This window comes from Diaporthe amygdali (assembly GCF_026229845.1).
Source record: "Diaporthe amygdali strain CAA958 chromosome Unknown NODE_18_length_871485_cov_64_394520, whole genome shotgun sequence".
NCBI lineage: Eukaryota > Fungi > Ascomycota > Sordariomycetes > Diaporthales > Diaporthaceae > Diaporthe > Diaporthe amygdali.
This window is the reverse complement of record NW_026517038.1, coordinates 831,264-852,811: the sequence shown is the minus strand read 5'-3', so window position 1 is coordinate 852,811 and position 21,548 is coordinate 831,264. Positions and strand designations below refer to the sequence as shown.

General features: G+C 55.9%; 7 protein-coding genes across 7 annotated transcripts; 2 read left to right on the top strand and 5 right to left on the bottom strand.

Annotated features, from left to right (window-relative positions):
- Positions 1 to 71: 71 nt before the first annotated feature.
- J7T55_004189 (uncharacterized protein) lies at positions 72 to 766 on the bottom strand (the record flags this gene model as incomplete). The annotated part of the gene is made up of 2 exons (XM_053144875.1): positions 72 to 643; positions 727 to 766. 2 exons carry the CDS (start codon positions 764 to 766, stop codon positions 72 to 74), a joined length of 612 nt encoding a protein of 203 aa, XP_052992689.1.
- A 1,038-nt stretch (positions 767 to 1,804) lies between these two features.
- J7T55_004188 (uncharacterized protein) lies at positions 1,805 to 3,468 on the bottom strand (the record flags this gene model as incomplete). The annotated part of the gene is made up of 3 exons (XM_053144874.1): positions 1,805 to 2,476; positions 2,538 to 3,005; positions 3,061 to 3,468. 3 exons carry the CDS (start codon positions 3,466 to 3,468, stop codon positions 1,805 to 1,807), a joined length of 1,548 nt encoding a protein of 515 aa, XP_052992688.1.
- A 1,344-nt stretch (positions 3,469 to 4,812) lies between these two features.
- Positions 4,813 to 5,306, bottom strand: J7T55_004187 (uncharacterized protein; the record flags this gene model as incomplete). The annotated part of the gene is made up of 2 exons (XM_053144873.1): positions 4,813 to 5,039; positions 5,228 to 5,306. The coding sequence occupies 2 exons, from the start codon at positions 5,304 to 5,306 to the stop codon at positions 4,813 to 4,815; spliced, it is 306 nt and encodes a 101-aa protein (XP_052992687.1).
- A 636-nt stretch (positions 5,307 to 5,942) lies between these two features.
- Positions 5,943 to 8,036, top strand: J7T55_004186 (MFS general substrate transporter; the record flags this gene model as incomplete). Its single annotated transcript, XM_053144872.1, has 5 exons — positions 5,943 to 5,966; positions 6,229 to 6,332; positions 6,399 to 6,425; positions 6,540 to 6,784; positions 6,862 to 8,036. The coding sequence occupies 5 exons, from the start codon at positions 5,943 to 5,945 to the stop codon at positions 8,034 to 8,036; spliced, it is 1,575 nt and encodes a 524-aa protein (XP_052992686.1).
- A 197-nt stretch (positions 8,037 to 8,233) lies between these two features.
- Positions 8,234 to 10,181, bottom strand: J7T55_004185 (uncharacterized protein; the record flags this gene model as incomplete). Its single annotated transcript, XM_053144871.1, has 2 exons — positions 8,234 to 9,367; positions 9,453 to 10,181. 2 exons carry the CDS (start codon positions 10,179 to 10,181, stop codon positions 8,234 to 8,236), a joined length of 1,863 nt encoding a protein of 620 aa, XP_052992685.1.
- A 3,874-nt stretch (positions 10,182 to 14,055) lies between these two features.
- J7T55_004184 (uncharacterized protein) lies at positions 14,056 to 14,884 on the top strand (the record flags this gene model as incomplete). The annotated part of the gene is made up of 2 exons (XM_053144870.1): positions 14,056 to 14,274; positions 14,357 to 14,884. 2 exons carry the CDS (start codon positions 14,056 to 14,058, stop codon positions 14,882 to 14,884), a joined length of 747 nt encoding a protein of 248 aa, XP_052992684.1.
- A 2,681-nt stretch (positions 14,885 to 17,565) lies between these two features.
- Positions 17,566 to 18,967, bottom strand: J7T55_004183 (uncharacterized protein; the record flags this gene model as incomplete). The annotated part of the gene is made up of 5 exons (XM_053144869.1): positions 17,566 to 18,004; positions 18,067 to 18,236; positions 18,299 to 18,357; positions 18,424 to 18,654; positions 18,751 to 18,967. The coding sequence occupies 5 exons, from the start codon at positions 18,965 to 18,967 to the stop codon at positions 17,566 to 17,568; spliced, it is 1,116 nt and encodes a 371-aa protein (XP_052992683.1).
- Between the last annotated feature and the right edge of the window lie 2,581 nt (positions 18,968 to 21,548).

The following is a 21,548-nucleotide window of genomic DNA, read 5'->3' as shown; positions in this document are numbered from 1 at the left end:
ATGGCTTCTCCCGCTCTCTCTCTCTTTCCCAGCCAGCCAGCCTGCTTCCCAGCCTGCTCGCCCCCACCAGCTCAGAAATCCGCACCCAGCCTCTCCTTGATGGCGGCCTTGGTGTGCTCGGCGACCTCCTCGGGGGGCGGCGTGGCGTCGATCTTGACGACGCGGCCCTGCTTCTCGTAGTACTCGACGACGGGCATGCTGGTGTCGACAAAGGTGCGGAAGCGCTTGCGGATGCTCTCCTCGTTGTCGTCGGCGCGGCCGCTGGTCTTGCCGCGCTCGAGGAGGCGCTCCTCCATGACGGCCTCGGGGCAGTCGTAGAAGAGGACGAACTCGGCGGCGCACACCGACTCCTCGAACTTGAGCGCCTGGTCCAGCTTGCGCGGGAACCCGTCGATCAGGAACCGCCGGCCCTTGGGGCTCGTCGGGTTGCCCGCGATCGACGCCTTCATCGCGTTCTCCAGCAGCGCGATCGTCACCTCCATCGGCACGATCTTGCCGTCCTTGATGTAGTCCTTGATCAGCTGCCCGTACTCGGACCCCGCCCGGTCCTGCTCCTCCCGCAGCAGGTCGCCCGCCGACAGGTGCGTGAAGCCGTAGGTCGAGACTAGCTTGGAGCACTGGGTGCCCTTGCCGGCTCCGGGGCCTGTGGGAGAGGGTGTGTCAGCAGTCGTGTTCTACTCTGGGAATTGGGAGCTGCTATCGTCTACTGAGGGTGGGTTGACTGACCGCCAAGGACAAAGAGTACTGTTGTGTCGGTGATAGGCATGTTGAGTGGTTTCTTTGTGGTTATAGGGTTGAACGCAGGTATTGGGCACGTCTGACGTAAAGTTGATGTTTTGCTGGAACTGGAGGAGAGGAGATGGGGCGCAGAAAAGCAGAGGGCAGGACTCGGTGTAGAGGTAGGTCCCTGGATCTTGTGAAGCCAGCTTCCAAGGTTGGTGAGTGACGTGGGGCGGTTTTCAGGGGTCTCGCCTCGACTGGAGCTTGAAATGGTCGAGAACAAAGAGCTTGCTGGTCCGTGCCCGTGCCCCGTCAAGGTGGGATGGCATGGTTTGTACCGTCTGAAATCGAAACATGCCAACGTCTATTCCCCAATGCGTCAATTATGAGATTCTATATTTTCTGTCTTTTCCCCGTCTGGGTCACCAGTGTTCATGAGACTGCGCTGTGACAATACGCATAGTAGCACTTCCTGGTCCGAACAACTCATGGTCTACATCTGGCTCATGCTCCACCACCAACGCGATCTTGGCCGGCTTATTGAGGCGGAATATTGACACTCAAGATGTTCACAATGCACATCAAATCATGCTCCTCAAGGTGTTCTCACCAATTTTGTCTGGTTTCAAGTCTCTCACTTCCAACGGAGCTCATCGGATTTCGTCTCCATGTCCCGTACTCGTTGACATGCTCGTGCAGTAGTCTCAAAATAGGAACCTGCACGCTCCAAGTTGAATGACCTAAGGTCACAGGAGCATCTCCCGAGACAAATCTCACAAAAAATCACCTCGGACGGGTAGTGTATGCATAAATGTCAAGACATGTGCTCGTCATTCTTTCTAGACTAAACAGTCAAGCAGTCCTACTTGTACAAAGTAGTCCCAATTTCATCAATCCCACACATTAAAAAAGAACGGCTTGCCAGTTCCTCTCATAGATATTTGCCCAGTCCAAGAAAACGCCGGTGGTATAGGTAAGACAGCCCGGCTCAGCGCAGCTGCTTGGTAGACAAAGAAGATCGATCACTCATATATATAGACAATTAGAAACTCCATTCCCTCGCAACCAGTGCACCCCGCATTTTTTACCTCATGTTGAAGCTTGTCTGTGCTGGTGGTGGGCTCTTGATGGCCTGACCAGCGTATGCACCAGGAATCGGCACGCTCTCATACACAGGCTCGTCTGCCGAAGCAGGACCGTGACCGTGCTCGTTGACGGTGATTGAGGGCACGTTGGGTGGCGGTGTCGATGAGGATGGCCAAGAGGCTGTGGGGCTGGGACCCTCGACGGGCGAGAAGGACTCCTTGGTACCAGCCTTGGGGGTCGCGCTGGGTGCCTTGACCGGAGGGGCCTGGAGCTTGAAAGGCTTCTCGGACTTCTGGGCGAAGGTGCTTGCTGGCTCGGGGATGTGCTTTCCGCCGGGAGTGAATGGGTTGCCCTCTTCGATGTCGCCCAGGGAGCGGAACGCAGCGGAGGGCGGCAGGCGTGGGGACAAGGCGTGCTGGGAGTACCCGCCTGGTGACTTGGGCCCGTAGACGGATGCAAAGCCGGGGGACTTGGGCCCGAAGCCGGGGGTGTTGGGGGCGGACTGGGTTCGGAGCTGTGCGAGGTAGAGGTCGGATCGGGCCTTGTCGCGCATGTCCATGGACTTCATGAGCTTTCTCTTGGTGTGGTAACGGTAGAAGACGATCGAGTACAGGGTGATGGAGATCACTTCGATGACAACTTCGATGATCATGCAGATCAGAGACCAGTTCTATTCAACGGTTAGCTTTATTTCCATGTGGGTGGGGGGACGCCAAACAGTCTCGTCTTACCTGGAGTCTGCAAACCAGCGCGTAGTCGACCTGGTTGGAAAAGAGCTGTGACCGGGTGTTCTTGACGCAAGACCATCCCCACATATCCTTGTTGTTGCTGTTGTTCCTCGAGTTCTGCAGGACGGCGATGGCGAGGACCCACATGACCATGCTGACAATGAACCAGCCGACGGCGAAGAGCGTGTAGTAGACTCCGACCTTCTCGGCCCTTCGGTGGCCGCCGCGGCAGTATCCAACAAAGACGAGGATGCAGATGAGCAGGGACAGGCACGATGCGGCGAGGACGAGGCATTGTGGCCAGATACTGGTGTTCGTTGCCCAGGCCGGGAGGTTGTTCTGGGCTGGGAGAGCCTTGGTGGCGTTGAAGATGGCGAAGGAGGTCCCGAGCATGGAGAGCACGATCAGACTGCAGCTAAAGTTGACGCTCCGCAGTGCTACCTTGGCGAGCCGCACCCGTGTCTTGATTTTCTGTCGTGGAGATTAGCTTGGTTTCCGACTTTACTGTTCAGGTGGAGGTACATACCAAATCATTTTGCTGCTCCTTCTCCGTCATCTCCTCCCTCTTCTCCAGCATCTGCTCTTCCCTGAAGGTTGGGCTGAGGGGGTTTAGGCCGCGGCCTGGTGTTCCGGGCGCCTTCATGGCGCTCTTGAGTGGTGATCTCGGGCTCATCGGTACGGCGACGGATTCCCGCTGGTTGCTGATGTATCCGAACCCGATGTCCCCTGGCTGTGACTGGGGAACCACGTTCCTGTCTCCAAAACCGTTGCCTGTCGACTCGACGGGCGAGTGGATGCTGGTGGCCTCGGCGAAGCGTGGTGTCCTTGGTGGCTTGCCTATTGATGATGTGGAAGAGGAGGAATCTGTGGATGCTGACCGCACGGGTTGAAGGTTGAGAGCGGCAGGCCGCCTCTTGTCGTCGTTGATCGCCATTGCGACGCTGGGTTGAGTGACGATGCCAGCAGAGAAAGAAGAAAAGAAAGAAAGTGTCTATGGTCCTGTGAGGAAGACGACACTGAGAAGGAAAGAAAAGAGCTTGTCTATCTGCTTATTTGTGGGAGCAAAAGAGTCTGACAAGGCAAAGGAGATGTGAATAAGAGATGTGGATGAGGCCAGCTATCGAGGAGGTGAAGAAAGTTCCAAGGCCGGGCCTGAAGGGGAGGGCAATGGTTTTCAGTAGCCGCTGGCCACGAGGAGGGACGATCTAATTCGGTCCTCGTGGGAGTACCGGGGAGGTGAGTGGCCTGCATGGGTGGTGTTAGCAGATATTTTGTGTAGGTCAGGTAGGACGATCAAGCAGCGGGCGAGGTTCCATACGCAGGACTGGGGTACACGGCATCCGTCAGCTTCCGGGAAGCTGATAGGGCGAACCGACCAAGGTGCCAATGTAAGCCGGCGATTCGTGATGGAAATAGACGCCCAGCAGGGTGATTGAGGTATCAAGGTGGCGCCCGGGCTGGGAGACTCGAGACGGCGGGATAGATGTTGCCCGTGAGGGTGGAGTGTCAGATCGATGTGGCTCCAGGCGCGAAGCTTCCCCGGGACCTGCAGAGATGGGTCTCACGCGATCGATATAATTTTCCAGAGAGAGGAGAGGACAAAAGACACAATCAGAGGAGATTCGGGAGACTCGAGAAATTCTCGAGCAGACAGGGCGAGAGGGGATAGGTAAGGTACATGTACGGGGGGACGCAGGTGTGGGTGGAAATGTACTGAACAGTCAAATCCACACACACCACCACAATCAGAGCGGGACAATTCCATTGATGAGAGCCGTGGTATTGGGACTGCTGAAAATATCACAGCTCCCCTCCCTCGTGCCTCTGCCCCCTCTCACCACTCACCACTAGCCACTCACCTCTGGCCCCTCAGACTAGGCGGGAAGATGCAGCCGAGGGCGACTCGAGCGACAGGAATTGGCGCCATGAGGGCCCTTGTCGTTGCAGTCCCGAGCTTGCCATGCTGGGGTAGAGAGGGACCAGAGGGAGGACGAGCAGGTGATTGGCCTGGGCGGGGGTGGGCTTCCACTCGCATTCTGCCAGATTGAGGCACCACGGCAGAAATGCAGCCTCTTGGTTGGCGACTTGGGCGGCTACGTGACAGCCTGAGAGGCAGACAGGCTCCAGAGATGGGCAGGCGATGGAGACGGTTGGGAGTCCACCCATCCAGCCATCACACCTTCCTCCCGCACCCGCCTGGGATGAGGTGTGCTACCCCTGCACCCTCTGCACCCTGTCGGCAGCCAGGGCACCCCCCGTCCGAGTCGTCCTGGGCGCCTCATTGGCTGCTCATGATCGACATGCTGGAAACGGCCGCCCAATCAACAGACGGTTGCGTGTGATTCTTGGTCGGCGCATCTGCAGCCTGCAGGCGCCTTGCAACCCTCGGCGGCAAGAACCAGTCGATATCACCATCTGGACGCCGGTCTACGAGCTTGGCCCTATCTGACGAGCTGGGGCTCGGAACCCTCTCCTGTCCCGGTGTCTGTGCAGTCCCATCACCAACTGGGCGAGTGATTGCTGTCAGTTCATGTTAGACTGTATAACTAAGTCCTCGAGGTTTAACTGACTGACTGAGTGACTGAGTGACGAGCCGAGCCTATTTGATGGGGTTGCACAAGCACACACACCCGTTGGGGATCGTCGTTCGTCGGGTGGAGGTCACTCGCACTGCGGGGCCAAATCTCACTCACCCGTCAGCTTCATGAGCTCGTACTCTTTTCCTGTCCTGAACTTCGACAATCGAGTTATTTCTGTCTGCCCTTCACGCATTTGTTTCTGCATGTCGAGACGTCATGTTCAACATGGGAGGAAGGCCTTCATGAGCAGGAAAAAGGGGGCGGTCAGATGGGAACGATGCCATCTCGTTTCCCAGTTTAGCATCCCAATTTCTTTATTCGTCGCCACCCTCGACATGAGACCTACCCCGTGGTCTTTGACAGTACTGTGGTAAAAATAATAGTCAGCCTAGTGCTGGTGTTGCGTCTGTAGCGGCCCCCAGGGAAGAGCTGTGGTTGTGTGCGTACAGATGTCACATGGCCAAGAGGTTATTATCTGACTGCGTCTGCCATAGTACCTGATTTAAGGCGTCTTATGCTCGGGCGCTCCCTAAATATAGCTCAGGCCTTTTGCTCACACCTCCACTGATGAACAAGCTTCGCTATTCGGAGGAGGGGTGATGGGTTGCCGACATTCCATCTCTCCGGCGGCACAGCAATCGTTCTTCAACATCCCACGGCAGTGGAATCGGCTGGATGCATCCCCTCTCGTCGCACAGGTATGGTTGTCTGCTTACGTTGTGGTGCATACGTCTCCTAGGAGATCTCTATCTCAGTATCCAGTAACCTGTTGTGGCACACTGGATGATACCTCCGTAGGTTTGTTTCAAGATCCGTGATATCCGAGCCAATGTATGGCATTCTCGTTGGCTGTGTAAGTCATTTGGCGATTAGGTTGTAAAGCTGGCGATGTGCTATGCTACATCCTGAGATGCCTTAATAAGTGTTGCTTGTCATCATCGAATGATGAGTCCCATGTCTTCGAGAACATGGATTCATTGGCCAAGACGAGGTTGGACTCCAGCTGCTATAAGCCAGACTTATAGCATGCAATAACCCATCGTGACGTTCGTGAGGGCGTCTTTTCCGAGATTCGCCTTACTTGAGCACGACAGCCCAGCTTCACCTGACTCGAGGACACCCGAAGCCAACCGCACCGCAAAGCAGACGACCAAGAGATCGTTAAGCCTGCTCCACCCATATTGACAACAAACGATGATTATGTGATCAACCCAGCGGTGTATGTTGAGGAAATACTTCCTTCCGCCTCTAAGACCCGATTGCTAATGTCCCGGACGCGTGCTAGCTACTCCGAAGACGGCATAGGCCGGCCGTATCACCGCCACGGCTGCCGGTCCACATCGGCCACCAGCCCGTCGCCAGGCTGCTTAAAGCCAGCCATGTTCGGCGGCTGTGAATGATTCACGCTCATCATCGCTCTGTCCAGTGCTCATCCGCTCATCACATCCTCCCAGAAGCCCAACATGTCGCAGACGGCCACCATCTCGCTCGAAACGCTCACCAGGGAGACGCAGCAGCCCACCGGAGACACGACCCCACGGGACGAACCCGGTGATGCCTTCGAATCCGGCCCGGGCTCTCACCAGGAGTTCTCTCTGCCTCCAGTCGACATCGGGAAGGATGCGTGGCTCTTCTTGGCCGCCTGTTTCGTCATCGAGGCGCTGGTCTGGGGTGAGCATGTCCCTAGTCCCGGCAACTGAAGACGCTCTGGCCGGGTCATGTCGCGATCGATACTGACATCTCAGCAGGCTTCCCATTCTCCTTCGGTATCTTCCAGAAATACTACAGCAGCCATGAGCCCTTTATGGGGTCACACAATATCGCCATCATCGGCACCTGCACCTCAGGTATCATGTACTTGTCTGGCCTGCCCGCTCTCGTCCTGAACCGCATGTACCCCCGGCTGGGCCGCTGGTTGCCCATCGTGGGGCTGCTGATCATGTGCCTGTCGCTGGCGTTGAGCTCCTTCGCCACGACGGTGACACAGCTCATCGCGACCCAGGGCGTCCTGTACGCCGTCGGCGGGTCCATCGGCTACCTGCCCTGCATCTTGTACATGGACGAGTGGTTCGTACGGCGCAAGGGCCTCGCATACGGCATTATGTGGTCCGGCACTGGCCTGGCTGGCGTCGTCCTCCCGCTGCTGCTCGAGTACCTGCTCAACGCCTACGGCTACCAGACCACCCTGCGCGTGTGGGCCTGCGCCCTCTTTGTCCTGACCGCGCCCTTGGCCTACTTCATCAAGCCGCGCCTGCCGCCCTCCCCCGTCACTCATCTCCGCGCGTTCAACCTCCGCTTCGCACTCTCGGGGCCCTTCATGTTTTATCAGCTCGCCAATGTCGTCGAAGCCGTCGGCTTCTTCCTCCCGGGCATCTACCTCCCTTCCTACGCGGCCGACACCCTCAAGGCCGGGCCCTTTCCCTCGGCCCTGACTGCCCTGCTCGTCAACGTGTCGTCTGTGGCAGGTTGCGTGGGCTTGGGCTTCCTCATCGACCGCCTGCATGTCACGACGTGCATACTCGCCTGTACCGTGGGCGCAACAGTGGGCACGTTTCTCCTGTGGGGGTTTGCTGTCAACCTCCCCGTGCTGTACATCTTCTGCATCATGTACGGCCTCTTTGCCGGCTCCTTCACGACGACGTGGACCGGAATCATGCGGGAGGTGTCGATGAGGTACAATGCCAGCGCCGGCCACAGTCGAAGTATCGATCCAAGCATGGTCTTTGTCTTGTTGGCGGCCGGCCGCGGGATCGGCAATGTTGTCTCGGGCCCGCTGAGCGAGGTGCTTGTCAAAGGGCGGCCCTGGCAGGGAGAGGCTGGCGCGGGATACGGAAGTGGTTACGGGGCACTCATTGTCTTTACTGGCGTCTCGGCTCTTCTTGGGGGCGGGTCGTTCTTGGGCAGGGTTGCGGGTCAGCTATGATGTGAAGATGTCTTGATGAAAGGGATGGAATTTGAAAGTCTGATCTCAACGATGAGTGCTATGTCTTGCCGTCTCAGTTCCATGTAGATTAGTTATCAGATGATTTCAACTTGAGCCAACGCAGTAGTCCAGACTGGAGACAACATGACAGCTGCTGGAAATTTCTCTGGTTATGATTCAATATCTAGCATTCATTGCTATCCAGCGGACCTCGAGGCGAATTCCTGCCATGGTTCAGGAGGTAATTCATTGCTGAAATGGTCCATCCCAAACACCGACTCCACGTCCGTGTCCGAGTCCAGGTCTGAATCATCATCATCCAGGCGATCATAGGCTCTTTGCCGTCGCCAGAGCATTTTCCCTCCCATCGACACCAGTATTAGCCCAAGCAGCCCACCGCCCATCAACGCCCACGTGCCCGCAGAGATCCCGGTACTCCTGGGCGGCTCAGTGAACGTCCAGTCAGGCTCCTTGCTATCCGCAAGAATGGTGACGTTCCCATGAACCAAGTCCAAGACCTGGGTAGACCTGAGAACAGTCCCTTTGCTGTCCAGTGCATCGGCCCAGAGGCGCTGCAAGCCCGTCCCATTCGCCGTCAACCTGGTCTCGAAGCCGGTCCGTGGCGACCTCGCGAGCTCGCCGCCCGTCCCGCCGCGCACGACCCACTCGCGCACCTCCGTCGCCCCGTTCCAGCTGACGTAAACGCTGAGGTTGCCCTCAGGGTTCTCCCTGATCGCGAGAGCCGGGTCCCAATGCGGCGTCGCCACCCAATCCATCTTGTACGCCCGGTAGTTGTCGAGTGCGTTCGGGATCTCGTCGCTGTGCCATGGCGAGAACTGCACGTCCATGACCGTCGCGCCCGAGGCGGTGTGCTCCGTGAACGACGGGCAGCGACCCCAGCCTATGAAGACATTCTCGATCGTATCGCTCGCGGTGGGGAGGACCTGGACGCTCCCCTGGCTCTGGGCCTGCAGGTGCGACGGGTGAAGGTACTCACGAAGGAGCTGCACGGTCGGGGGCGAGGAGGTGTCGTCGATGGCGATGTGCAGACCGCGCGAGCAGGTCGCGCGGCACTTCCCGTGGCTGGTAGTCTTGACGTGGTTGTCGAACAGGGTCATCTCGGTCTCATTGCTATGGGGCACAAAGCGGGCGTGGTGTTGCCAGCCCATAGTGAGCACCGGATTGAGAGTTTCGACGCCTTTGGGTGGTGCGAGTTCGGTGAAGTCGTTCCGCTTGCCGCCGAGTGTCCAGATGACGTCGCCGGACGTTCCGTTGATCAGCATGACGGAGCTGGTGTGTCGGATCGAGATGAGGTAGTTGCCTGCGTGAGTCTGAACGGAATGTCAGTGTGCTGCCCTCTTGGATTGAAAACCGTCGTGGCACGGGTCAGCTTCATGGTTGCTGGTGATGCTGTACCTTCTGGACGCTGTTGAGGTGGAAGGCGTCCCAGTCCTTCGCCATTGTCTCGAAGGAATCCAAGGGGCTGATGTGATCGAGAGCCCGCCAGCTGAAGAGCACTTCATTTGTCTCGAGGTCGATCTCCTGAAAGAGTGCGTCCAGAACCGGGAACGCTGCAGGTCCCTGCCAGTCCTTCCAGCCCGCCGTGTCAACGAGAACGTCCTCGACTCCCGTGACTAGCGCCGTCCCATGGCCCGTCAGTGCAAACTCATGCAGGTCGCTGTGCAGAGCTATTCCCTGTGCCGAGACGTTGTATGCCAGGCGGTAGTTAGCATCGAAGACGAGCCCGAAGCCATCCCCAAGACCGTAGCCCTTCTTGCCCGCCCAGAAGGTCAGGTACCGTTTCCCGAAATTCTCCTGGACACGAGTGCCAAAGACATTGGCGTACTTCCGGTCCACAAACACCGTGGTCAGGTCCCTAGCATCGAGGATCAAGGGCGACGACAGCGGCGACGCTGGCTCTCCGTCATGTCGAATGAATATGTGCGATCCCTTGTCGGAGATGGCGCTTTCGTTCCACGTGTTTACTTGCAGCACAGGCGAGTATTCCTCACTGGTGATGAACTTCAGGCTGGGCCGGTGTCCCAGCTCGCCGCTATTGTAAAATTGATAGTCCCTCGAAATGTAGTCCCCGCAACATGGTGCAGTGAGGACGGCAAGCCACAACCAGATGAGCAAGGAAGCCATGGCTGTGACAAGCAACGAGGTGCGAAACTTGGCTCCCCCGGCTGCCCTGCTGCTGGACAAGGAGTGCTGTGTTGATAAGGCATGGCGAACAAATGCATAGTAGAACAAAAGGGTATGATGATGTGGACGTGCGCGTCATCTGGAGACACCCATTTTTTACTCAGGGGGCTCGAATGTTCTGGGGATAGCCAGGAGGTCGACGAGGTCCAGTTGAGACTAGCCTTGGCCGTAGATCGTTACTCATCTCGCTCGACATCTTGGTTTGATGGCCAAGCGGCTCACCGTCGACGGCAATGCGGGCGAGGTGAGATGAGACTTGTTGCGGCTCTCCCCAGGATGGCTGTGTGGGTGGACACCTGCCCCACGGGTGGCTTTGATTTCCTGCACCACTGTCGTGTGCTCTGGAGCCAACGCCGGACTTACGAGCGCTCCGGGCCAGTAGCCTGCCAGATCGTTTCGGTCCGGTGCTTGGCATAGGTGAACCGAGATTTCGTTGCGAATTCTCGAGGTCCACGCCCGTCCTTACGCGTCTGATCCACCCTCGTCGTCTCCTTTCCTGCTGGGCCACGACAGCGTCGGGTAGTGGGCAGATACGGCGGGTTAGGGTTTATGCCGGAGGACGGAGTGAGCTTGGCAGTGTCCACAATCTTTTATGCCGTCTGTCTCTTCTCACAAGTTCATGTTGGCGTCGGGGTCGCCGACTTGCTGCGGTGCCTCAATGTCAAGAGTCGTGGACGGCATCGACATTCAAAACAAGAGGGGAACAGCCGTTCCACAGGGCACCCGTGGACTAGCTTGTGAAAAGACAGAAGGAAAGAGAAGGAAAAAACTGTAGCTAACAGCATTGAGTTCGGTGCAAATTCCGAGCTGCGCAGTGGGAAGGCCGGCAACACGCCGAGAGATGCTGGACCGAAGCCGTGCCCACTTCATCCGCGCAAAACGGAACGGCACCACAACAGCCAAAATGATTGTCCTCGGATACGGGGAATCGAACCCCGAGCTGGTGAGTGAGAGTCACCGATGTTAACCATTACACCATATCCGACTACGGTGTGAGGACCTGTTGATGTTTTCGGCCGTTCCGTGGGGTTTATGAAGCAAATTTGGATGGCCGGGTGGGGCCAACAGCAAATCTCGTAGATAAGCTATCAGGGCCCACAAGGTCAGCCATTGGGGGGTGTTGGATTGGCCAGCCTCGATATGCACATGGGTACCTAGGTGATCTATAACTAACATGCTGTTCTACAGCTCACATTTGCCGTCTTTATGATCGACTAAACAAGATCGGATACATCTGTTATCGGCAGACTAGCAGCCAAGCACTTCTTCAACTGTAGCAGCATGATACGCCACGGTGCGTACGCATCTGCTGCTTTCGTGATGGTCTTCTTGAGTTTGCCTTGGATCAAGGTCGCGGCTCAGTGATGTTCAGAACTTGATCTGTCGAACTTGAATCGATGTGAGTTCGGCCATTTCGAGACAGAAATGTTGCTGCCCGGAATGGGCGGGTGGGTGGCCTTTGTGGAAGAAGCCTGAGAAATTCAATACAATTCCAAATTCGTCTAGGCTTCTGGCTGGAAGCAGATTAGTGGCCAGTTCCCGCAGACTAGTTCAGGATACTATTCACGGCTCGCAATTGTGGCATGCAAAATCAATCAAATGAGGTCGTGTTTCAACTGCAGATATGCCACGCATGCTCCTTGGAGGGCCTAGGTAACCGATGGCAGAGAACCTCTGGCAAGTGTGAGCAGTGATATTATCCTCCAAGGATAGCAAGATACAGCGTCCATAACATCAATAAGATATGGACAAGGAGACAAAGCGCAATGAATTTGCCTATCATGACGAAACGAAAAGAGAGGAGGGCGACTGTAGAAGAAAAGCAGAGTATTGGGAACGGGACTGATTTCTCGGGCAGACAGCAAAGTCTTTGGGGGACACTAGACAACCTTTAGGTAAGAAAATAATACTTCTGGGAGAGCAGATCTTACCAGATGGAGACGCAAGTACCTGCTCCAAAATGTGGATCAGTCCGCTGCAAGAGAATGTATCTGGCTCTAGGCTGATGTGACGGTGAAGCTAGAACAGCGAGGCCAGTGTCAGGAGAACCAGAAATCATCCAGCTTGTACGTGTGCACACAGGCACGCATTGTAGAGCCAAACTAAAACAAATGTGCGGTTCTCAACGCAGTCCCTGGATGCTACCTTGTAGTCAAAGTCACAGACAGACAGATATTGAATTAGGGTAGGATCAAAAACCAAAGCAAACGGACAAAGCTTGTATTATCCGGTGAGGCCGGCGCAAATTGGTGAGTTAGGACCCAGAGACCGCAAGTATGGTCTATTCCGTATGAGCTAGGGAACTAGGTCTCCAAATTCAAAGGATTTTCCAAGGCGTCCTGGGAGTGTTCATCCAGCCTCTAAGCTGCCAATCTAGGCAAGGCTGGTGTGAAAATGTTACAGAATGGTGTTCATGCCCACAGATTTCTAACTGATACTGGTCATTCTCTTCTGGGATTCAAGGTCGTCGTACGCGTGTCACGGGATCTGAGCTCAGGCTTGAACTTTAGTTCATATCAACGCCGTCCATAAGAAACAAGCATCTCAGTATGTGGATGTTCCTGGAACAACTCTGTGCAGGTGCTCCAGAATGTTTGGCTGGGCTGAGCCGCACACCCCACAGCTTGGCGTGTGCTTGTCCATTCGCTATTGATATGCCAAACGTGAGGCTTTCAAAAATGCCCTGGCATGTGTGACTGTTTCCATGAGCCATGATTGTCCTAAGTATCTGTATTTCTCTGTTACCAGGGTTGACCTGTTCGTCAATCTGTGATGTTGATGGTACAGATGATTAGCCAGGCAGCCCGTTGCAGTTTCAAATGGTGCGGCTCCTTGGAACCTCAATGATTTTCTCATGGCAGGCAGAGCCATCGCACGGAGTTAGAACAAGTGTGCACTCATATGTAAGATCCCTAAAAGGTCCTTGCCCCTTGAAGGAACGTCCATCCCGAACAGGGGTAAGCCATAAAACCAACACCGCATTACTCTTTCGGGGATGTATGCTGATTGGTCCCCTCTGCTACTCCAATTCTCAGCCTTGCCTATGCTAGTCGAATCGAGCCCTGCCGTTGGGTCATGCCCCAGACAAGGCTGAATGTAAATGGATGAGTGAAGATGACGCGCCTGGGGCTGCACTGAGGACTTGCAATGGCCTCGAATTGGTCCACATGGACATACCACACTCAATCAGGGCGGTTCCGACATCTGGTAATTCCATTCTATACACGCCAGCCGGTCAGTGACTTCTGCACCGTTGTCGATCCACCTCGCAGTTGAATATCGATTCACCCATCAACTATCGGGGTGCAATAACGTGCGAAAATCAATATCCCACAACACTTCCGTCCGATACTTCCCAATACCTACCTGCGCGGATTCTATACATGAGCCCATGACTCCACTTGATGTCATTCGTGCTACACACCATCCCGTCACACGGAAACATGGACATGTGCCCTGAACCACAAACGTAAAGCATCGCATGTATTCCGCATACTCCATTCATCGACCAGGCATGCCTACTGCAAGCCCCGGGATGCACAGGGTCCAAGCACGCACAGACAATGCAAGGAGGGACGCGATGCTGCCCCCGGTGGCATCATCGCGACGCTGCAGGAACGTTCCACCCGGCAGCCGCTGTCGTGGGCCGGAAGTCAGCCGCCTGTACTTGTACCTGTACCTGCACCTGCAACTTGCGCCTGTGCATGTGCCTGTGTATCACCGCCGGCCCGCACCCAGCTGAGATGGAGACCAGTGCGTCCTCGCCGAGAAGTTGGATTGGATTCCCCGGCTTCCGGGTTATAGGTCAGCTCATATGGATGTCTCAACGCCGAAATGGTTCAAGAGCCACCACCCCCCACAAGACAGGGGGGAAGCAAGGGGCTTCTCCCCGCCGTGGCACGAGAAGGATGCTGTGTACGTAGGCACCCGCCAAATCCCCATGGTCAGGCCACATCAACACGAGACAATCGCCAGATCTGCGGCTCAGGAGAATCAGTCCGTCGTCATGGACACGCAGCCGGGCGAGAGTTGCGTCCGTGTTCGGATGCGGAGCTGTTCGACGTGTGCCGAGGGTGGAGATGGGCGCCGCAAAGCACTGGTAGCACTGCCATCAGGCAGTGTCACGCCTCGGCGCCGCCCTCGTCCATTCCTGGATGGAGCTACACGGCATTGGGCATCAAGCAGCGTCGAAAACAACCTTTGCGACGCCACCGTTTGTGCCCTTCGATCCGGTCGGACAGGGACCCTTACACAGGGACTGCCGTGCGCTGCGGGCGCTGGCGTGCTGCAGGCTGCAAGACCGCAGCTCTCTGCTCAGGCGCGGCCTCGTTGCGCGTTCAAGGTGGTCTGATGCGCTGCTCGCCATTGGAAATAAAAGACACCGCGCAAAGGGATACGACCACGCCGTGCCGCGCAGCTTTGCCCAGGAACAGCTTGGCGGTCGTCACCAGCCGCCGAACCCACATGCCACACAGCCCGCCCGGGCTCTCAGACGTGAAGGGCCCCATAGCGGGCGGCTGCGCTATGGGCGGATCTGCTCCGCAAATCTCCCCGGAGCGGGAAGCAAGGGCCAGGTGAGACACCAGCAGGCAGCTAGGCATTTCCGCGCGAGGCCGGGTCAAAGGTTCTGGTTCGTCGGCTGATTTTGAGCAGCGATTTTCCCTGTCCCCGGGCGGATAAATCCGCTCTGGAAAGGGGCTTGAGCGAGTCTCGGCCCGCGATCTTGTCAGGGGTAGGCTCTGTAGTTTATTTTAACGTCCGGCGTCTTCGTCGCTGGCCTCCTTTTTTCCTCTCTTTCTCTGCGTCGTTCTCCCGATGGTCGTCCCTTGCCCGCAGGCCACGATGATACGTCGCCATCGTCTGCCAGCGTGGCGCCTGCACACTGTACGTGGCAAACCTGCCTGCGTCTGCGTCCTCCCGGCTTGTGTTGACACAGCTTCATGCGCTCCCCGCCGCGGCCTTGCATTCTCCTCGCTTCGCCAGCTGCAGTGAGCCTACTGCCCAGAGGGTCGTGTGACTAGTCACCTCGCGGAGGGAACTCCGGGCAGAATTGTGCCGACCAAGAACGACGTTCCTAACCCAGCTCGAACATGTTTCTCGCCCTGTGGCCTGATACTGAACCCCTCTCTTTCTCTCTTGGTCACTGGTGGGTGAACATGACCTCATATGGCCATAGCTAGCGTAAGTCGTCGCAAATGATGACCTCGCCATGGCGCCCCCGCGCTGGACCGACCAAGCCTTAGACGCCCGTGATCGACGGGGCTTGCTGCACCTTGCCTCTGTCTCCGAGGCCTGCGAGTCCAGGTTGGTCTTCTAAGGACCAGTGCAACCTTTTGATACGGCATGCTCGCCATTGGTGCCTCTCCGTCAGGCCTCTCGGTGAGCTGCCACGGAGAACTAGTCCATTGCGACAGTTGTCCTGCAGATAATTATACTTTCACCTCTGCATTTGCAGCCCTCCTCTTCACCGCAAGAATCCGGACGCGCACGATGTGACAGTAGCCATTCTGGACCATCCAGAGACAAATGGATGCTTGTAAATTCATCTTCCCCTTTCCCACATCGCCGTTTCAAGCCCCGACGGGTCCAATGAAGCCGCCTGTAACACGGCGACTCTGTTTGATAGGGGCGATTTTATAGCGGCAGCCATATGGCGATCCGTCAGGGGATGGCGGCTCAACCGGATTCGTGGGTTTCGTTGATTGCTAGCCGCATCAAGCTATAGTGTTTGCTTTGCAGCATATGTCAGTCAGGATGACGCCGTCTAGACGGTGGAATGGCGTACTTACTTAATGTTGCCATCCGCTCCATGCATGCAGACCGGGTACTGGCCGCTGGCTAGGGTTTCGTTGAGCATGCCCGCAGCAGATATACAGAGCGCTCGAAGGTTTGCCCACTGTGCACATCTGGACTGGGCCGTGCCTCGCTAGAACAGGGGTGTTGATGGCTATGTACTGGAAATGTTCGTGGGTGCTCAGCCGTGGCTGCAAGATGATTATCTGCGGCGGGAGGTGATGCTCTCTCGTGGTACATAGGCATGGCTGGACACCTCGCGGCGTAGAGCACATGCATGTGTTTACCAACTGTCGGTAGTTATCGTTCGAGCATGGTTGTTTCGTGCGTAGGGAGCTTTTGCGACAGTGTCACGTCAGTATTACTTCTTGTTCCTCTTCAGGCACGAGGTCTTGAAACCTACGTGCGCTCGCTCCTCAACGACGAGCCTTTCCGCGACACATGTCTCTCGGCTTCCCGTTTGTGGTGTCTCCCGTGGTCCATTCGCCTCCTGTAAACATGTTGGATCCCAGAGACCAGGCTCAAGTCCGTCCGTGGCTGGACGGTGCTGCGGGAGTTGCTGTCCTAGACCGGGAAGCTGCATCGCGGATGAACACTTGCTGCTCCCGTGTCACTCAATGGGCGAAAGTCGCGACAATAATCTTTCGATTGGCCTGTTCCCGAGGGGAACTGGAATGTTGAATGTACTCGTAGCTCCAAGGCACGTTGGGCCCCTTTGAAATGAGTAGCGGAGTCCAGCCCTGGGAGATCACAGTAGCACGGACCAGTGCGTGACTGGGGCTAAGTTGGGAAGCACATTAGGCCCCGTCACTCATCGCCATAGGTAGGTAGGGAAATTTTCTTGACAGCAAGTTTTCAAGTGTTACTCTACTGTATGGGCCAGAATCATTCTGAATTCAACATACTTTGTATTCTGAAAAAGACTTGACCCTATCTTGGTTTCTTACGATGGCGGTCCACCGTCTTTTCCACAATGTGTACCCCTATCTAATTTCTGCTCCTACAACTAGTACCCAACAATTCGCCCAGATTAAGACGTCGCAAATAGCTGCCATAAACGTAGTGAAAGAAGCGAACCAAATTGTTGCTCTAGGAGGTATCCAACTATGCAGACCACGCAAATGCCTTGTCCTCAGAACAAGAAGCCGTTGGACGATGATAATGATATCCACAATCGTGTCCCGGGACGCCATGACCATCCTTTTCAAGCCTTTTCTATGGACCAGAAAACTTTTTGTGTGACCTGCGATTCCCGTCAAACACACAAATGCGCCATCCTGACGCCATTCCAGGGGCCAAGGGCAAATCAAAGCAGACCAAGTGAACGAACACACGCAAGGTATTAAAACAGACCAAAAAGACCAGTTACTACTGCCATGTACAGCATAGATAAATGACTGAGAAGGTGGGGACCTAAATTGTTGCTTTGGAACGGGTAGGGAGGTGGCTGGGATATCCTGTTCGGGGATGCCAACACTATATCTGTTTGCAGCCCGCGTGCCAAAGCGGTGGGGACAAAGTCACCAAGGCTTCAGTTGGGGTGCTTTCGTAGAGGCACAAAATGTTCGGGCATCGGCTCAATGTGCCACACCTTGTCGGACTGCTTTTCAAAAGCATCGGACCATTCCCGGCTCAGACTCGGGGGGATAGACCAGCCGAGTGTGGAACTCCGCAGACGCATGCGAACCAGATGTCGCTGGGAGGCCCCGTCGTTGACAAAGCCATCACGACGGTGAAGAACGGACAGGTTGTTGATGAAGTGAATGTCACCGGCCTGGGTGGCGAATTGGAACTCAGTGGCGCGAGCGATCGCTTCGATGGCATCCAGGGCTTCAATCTGTTGTGCGTTAAGAGTAGGCAGGCGAGTCTTGCGGGGGTGAGCAGCCGATCCCAGGAGAGGAGCACGGCCAAAATTCATGATAAGCTTGCCACTCTCGTGAAATAGAACAGGGCGGCACTGATATCGGGGGCTGGAAGTGTGCATTGTCAGCTCGCTCCTGGATAGCAGAGCATTCACACACCAGAGACTCACAGCGCGAACGGCCAGTCACCCCGCGAGAGGACTCGGACAAGGTCAGGGCGGGTGGCAGCCAGGACGTTGTAGACGGTTGCGGCGGATGCAATCACGCACTTGCCACCGGCAGCGGCAGCTCCTCGAGTGAGCCAGGAAACAATGTCTCCGGCCTCTTCGTTGTGAAAGGTCTGGCATGCAAGAGTCAGTCAATCAACAATTTGAGGGTCACACGCAAAGGGTTCAGGCTTACAATAGGATCTGTAGAGTGGCGATGGTGCTTGTCGTTGGCCTTGGTGGCAACAATATGGACTAATCATAAATCAGAAACCACCCGTGTACTGGTATGCAGGGCAGGGGGGGGGGGAGCCAACTTACCCAGCATATTGCCAAGCTTGTCCTGGCAACCTCGCTTGTCGGCAACGTATGAGGAGACGCCCATATAGGCGATGGTGAGGTCCTCGACACTGTAGTCTCCAGGGTTTATTCCACGTATGACAGAGAACCCGCGGCCGTTGTGGACGTCCAGACTGAGCTCCACAAGCTTCGGGCCAAGCGTGGGTAATCGAAACGTATTTACATTGATCTGGGACCCATCGAGCCCAAGTTCTGCAAGTGAAAGCGATCAACACCAAGTTTGGCCGAGCCGGTGTGATTTGCGAGCTGGGATGGTATGCGAGACCAAGTCAAGGGGGTGGCACGTACCCTTGAAGGCAATAACAGCCTTGTAGATCTCAGCAAGATCGGCCTTGGTGAGATGATAGACGTAGTCCCCGTCAGAGATCCTGGCTCCAATCCAGACACTCTCGCCATCGACGCTGGCGGGAAAGCCCGTGGGGAGAGCGTTCAGACCTGTGGTGGCGTTGCCCGGAACGCTGGCCAGGGGGGTGGATGTCATGGACTGGGCCTTGACAGAAGACATGGTGACTACTTATAGCTGTTTAAAACGTCAGAGTTACCTTTCACATGGTCTGCTCGTGATCTAGAAAGGCCAGCTTGCCTTTATGAACGTGTTTGGAGTGGGAAAGGGGCTGGGGATCGGACAGTCAGTCTGTCTGTCTGTCTGTCTGTCTGTCTGTCGTCAGGAGTGACCCGTGGAGAGGTGATGTGCCAAGCAGGATGCCCGCTCTCAAAGGGACAGTCAGGACGTGGATGGGATCGGAGTTATCTATGAAGGGAATCGTCGGGTGGTGTTGTGTTGCCACCGAGCTAAGATGTGTTTCGAGACCTGATGGAGTTTTTGTGGTTGCGAGAGTCAAGGTAGAGAGGTAAACACAGATGTTGTGACCGTGTGGAGCGCAGAGACAGGACGAGATGTTGGGGACGGGACGTGAAGAAATAAATACTTGGATGCGAGCAACGCTGCAACAAGCGGAGGAACGGAAAAAGCAGCCTTAAAGAAAAGGGCGGACGAGGAACTACTCCTTTGAAGTGCTTCAACTGACGACACCTTGTGGGAGGATGGCAGCAATGCACGCCGGAGGTGACCCGGAGAGGAAAAGCATTTCAGAGCGTTCTTCGAGGACGGACCAGGGCAGCGCTAAAAGCGCAGTCTTCCTGCTATGCATCAAGCTCTGAGGAGCTCATGCGCATTGGGTCCGGCTTCAGAGAAGGAAACAGGAAGAGGGACACGGCAGCTGCAGGCAGGTACCCTTTTGTGAGATTGGGAAGACTTCATTGTATTGAGGACGGTGGCAGCCAGCTGTAGCAGTACGGACTGCACAGTGTTGTCGAAATGATATCCACCATTTGGGGACTTGCATATATGCATGTAGCAGGACCAAGACCCAATTCAACAGCAGTCCCATGAGGTGACGTTGAATTGAGGCTGTCAATCAGCTTCAGTGCAGCCATGGGCTGCCGGAAAGCACCTCTCGGCTTTCTTGAATCGGTATAGGGAGGGGCAGTTCGTCCCGAGGCTGTTACTCGTTGGGCGTCACAGGCAACACCAAGGCCCGTCGGATTGCCCAGGTACAAGAACATCTGGGAACCTTGGGAAACTTGTGATCCCCACATCCGAGACTAACAAAGGACATCTGCCAAGGGAGACAAATCCAAGCCCAGACGGGCTTGGAATCCTGACCAGGGGTTGGGGGAGGAGGGGAGGGGGGTGACTTAGAGCCGTTGATAATGAACATTGATTTGAGATTCGGGGACTGACGGGAGGGCAGTATCAAACTATTACTTACCGCCATGGCGAATGAGGTTCACATCTAACTAAGGAGGGATTGTCTTGGTTCTGCAAGTGGTGTCTGAGGGGCATCGATCCGTGCAAGTAATGCCAGTTCATCAGGGTCAAAAGAAAGGGCTAATACGAGAAAGGGTGTGTGTAGAGAAACAAGTTGGGCGTGCAAAGATCAGACCGGGGCAGAGGTATCTAGCAACTCGGGCGCCCTTGAGGGAGCCGATTCAAGCTCTGGGAGAGATAGGCTTCGTCCGTTTTGGGCCAGCCCTGGGGAGAAACGAGCGAGGACGGCAGTGAAACCGATGCTGCGCTGCATAGCCACTTGGCGTTTTCCCATGCAATCGCATGATGAACTCTGAAGACTGGAGAGCAGCCCGGGGCCACTCACAGCAAGGTAGCATCGACGTACGGCTAGGGAAGGTCCCACAGAGAATTTTTCTAGTAAAATATAAGGAGACGGGAACTTCGGCCAGGGTTCCTGTGGCACCCAACGAGTGGTCGGGTTCCATCCATCAGGGAGGAGCCCAGAGATTCAGGAGGAGTCGATGGCGGGAATGGCCGCGGGAGGGAGCAGGGAATAAGATTGGAAGCCCTGGACACTTACAGTGCAAGGGGGGGGCTGCTGAAGAAAACTCTGATGTCGTCTCTGCATCGTAAACTGTGGGGAGCGCATGTTGATATCCATACACATATGCGACCGCACCCGGCGACACGGCTAGGGTAGTGACCCCCCTTCGGACAAGCGAATCCCGTGCAGTTAGTATTATGTTGTGCATAGCTCTCCGGCCTGGCTTTCGTGGCGCTGTGAAACCTCGGGCGCATGTCTTGACGGCAACGCGGGAGCGTGGAGATGCTCACAATTGATCGATCTGCCTGCCCGTAACCGTGATGGTCGGATTGCCGTGGTCGTGTACAACAAACACGCGTCGCATAATATCGAGTGGGCGGGCGTGTAGAATTTCACTGATGTCAATGGCAGCCAATGACGGGTCTTGGCAGAGATAGGCAACCCCTACTCGTCCTCGTCCCTCGTGCTTGTGCTCCTCCACCTCTCAAAAGCCCCTCGTCCGTAGATGCAAGGGAACCGAGGCAGCTGAGAGCCGCCCGGGGACTCTTGCCAGGGTGAAGAAGCAACAAACACTTGTCACCGGCTGTGGGCTGTCGGTCTAGGGGCTGTCGGTCGGTGGCTTGCAGGCGAGCAAACACCCGTGGCATGTCGCACGGGTGTGTAATAAGTAATATGGCTCAATGATGCCCTTGTACCTCGGTAGGAATGTCGCCTTCGTGGGTGTCACTGTATTGTGGAAGATGAGCTGAC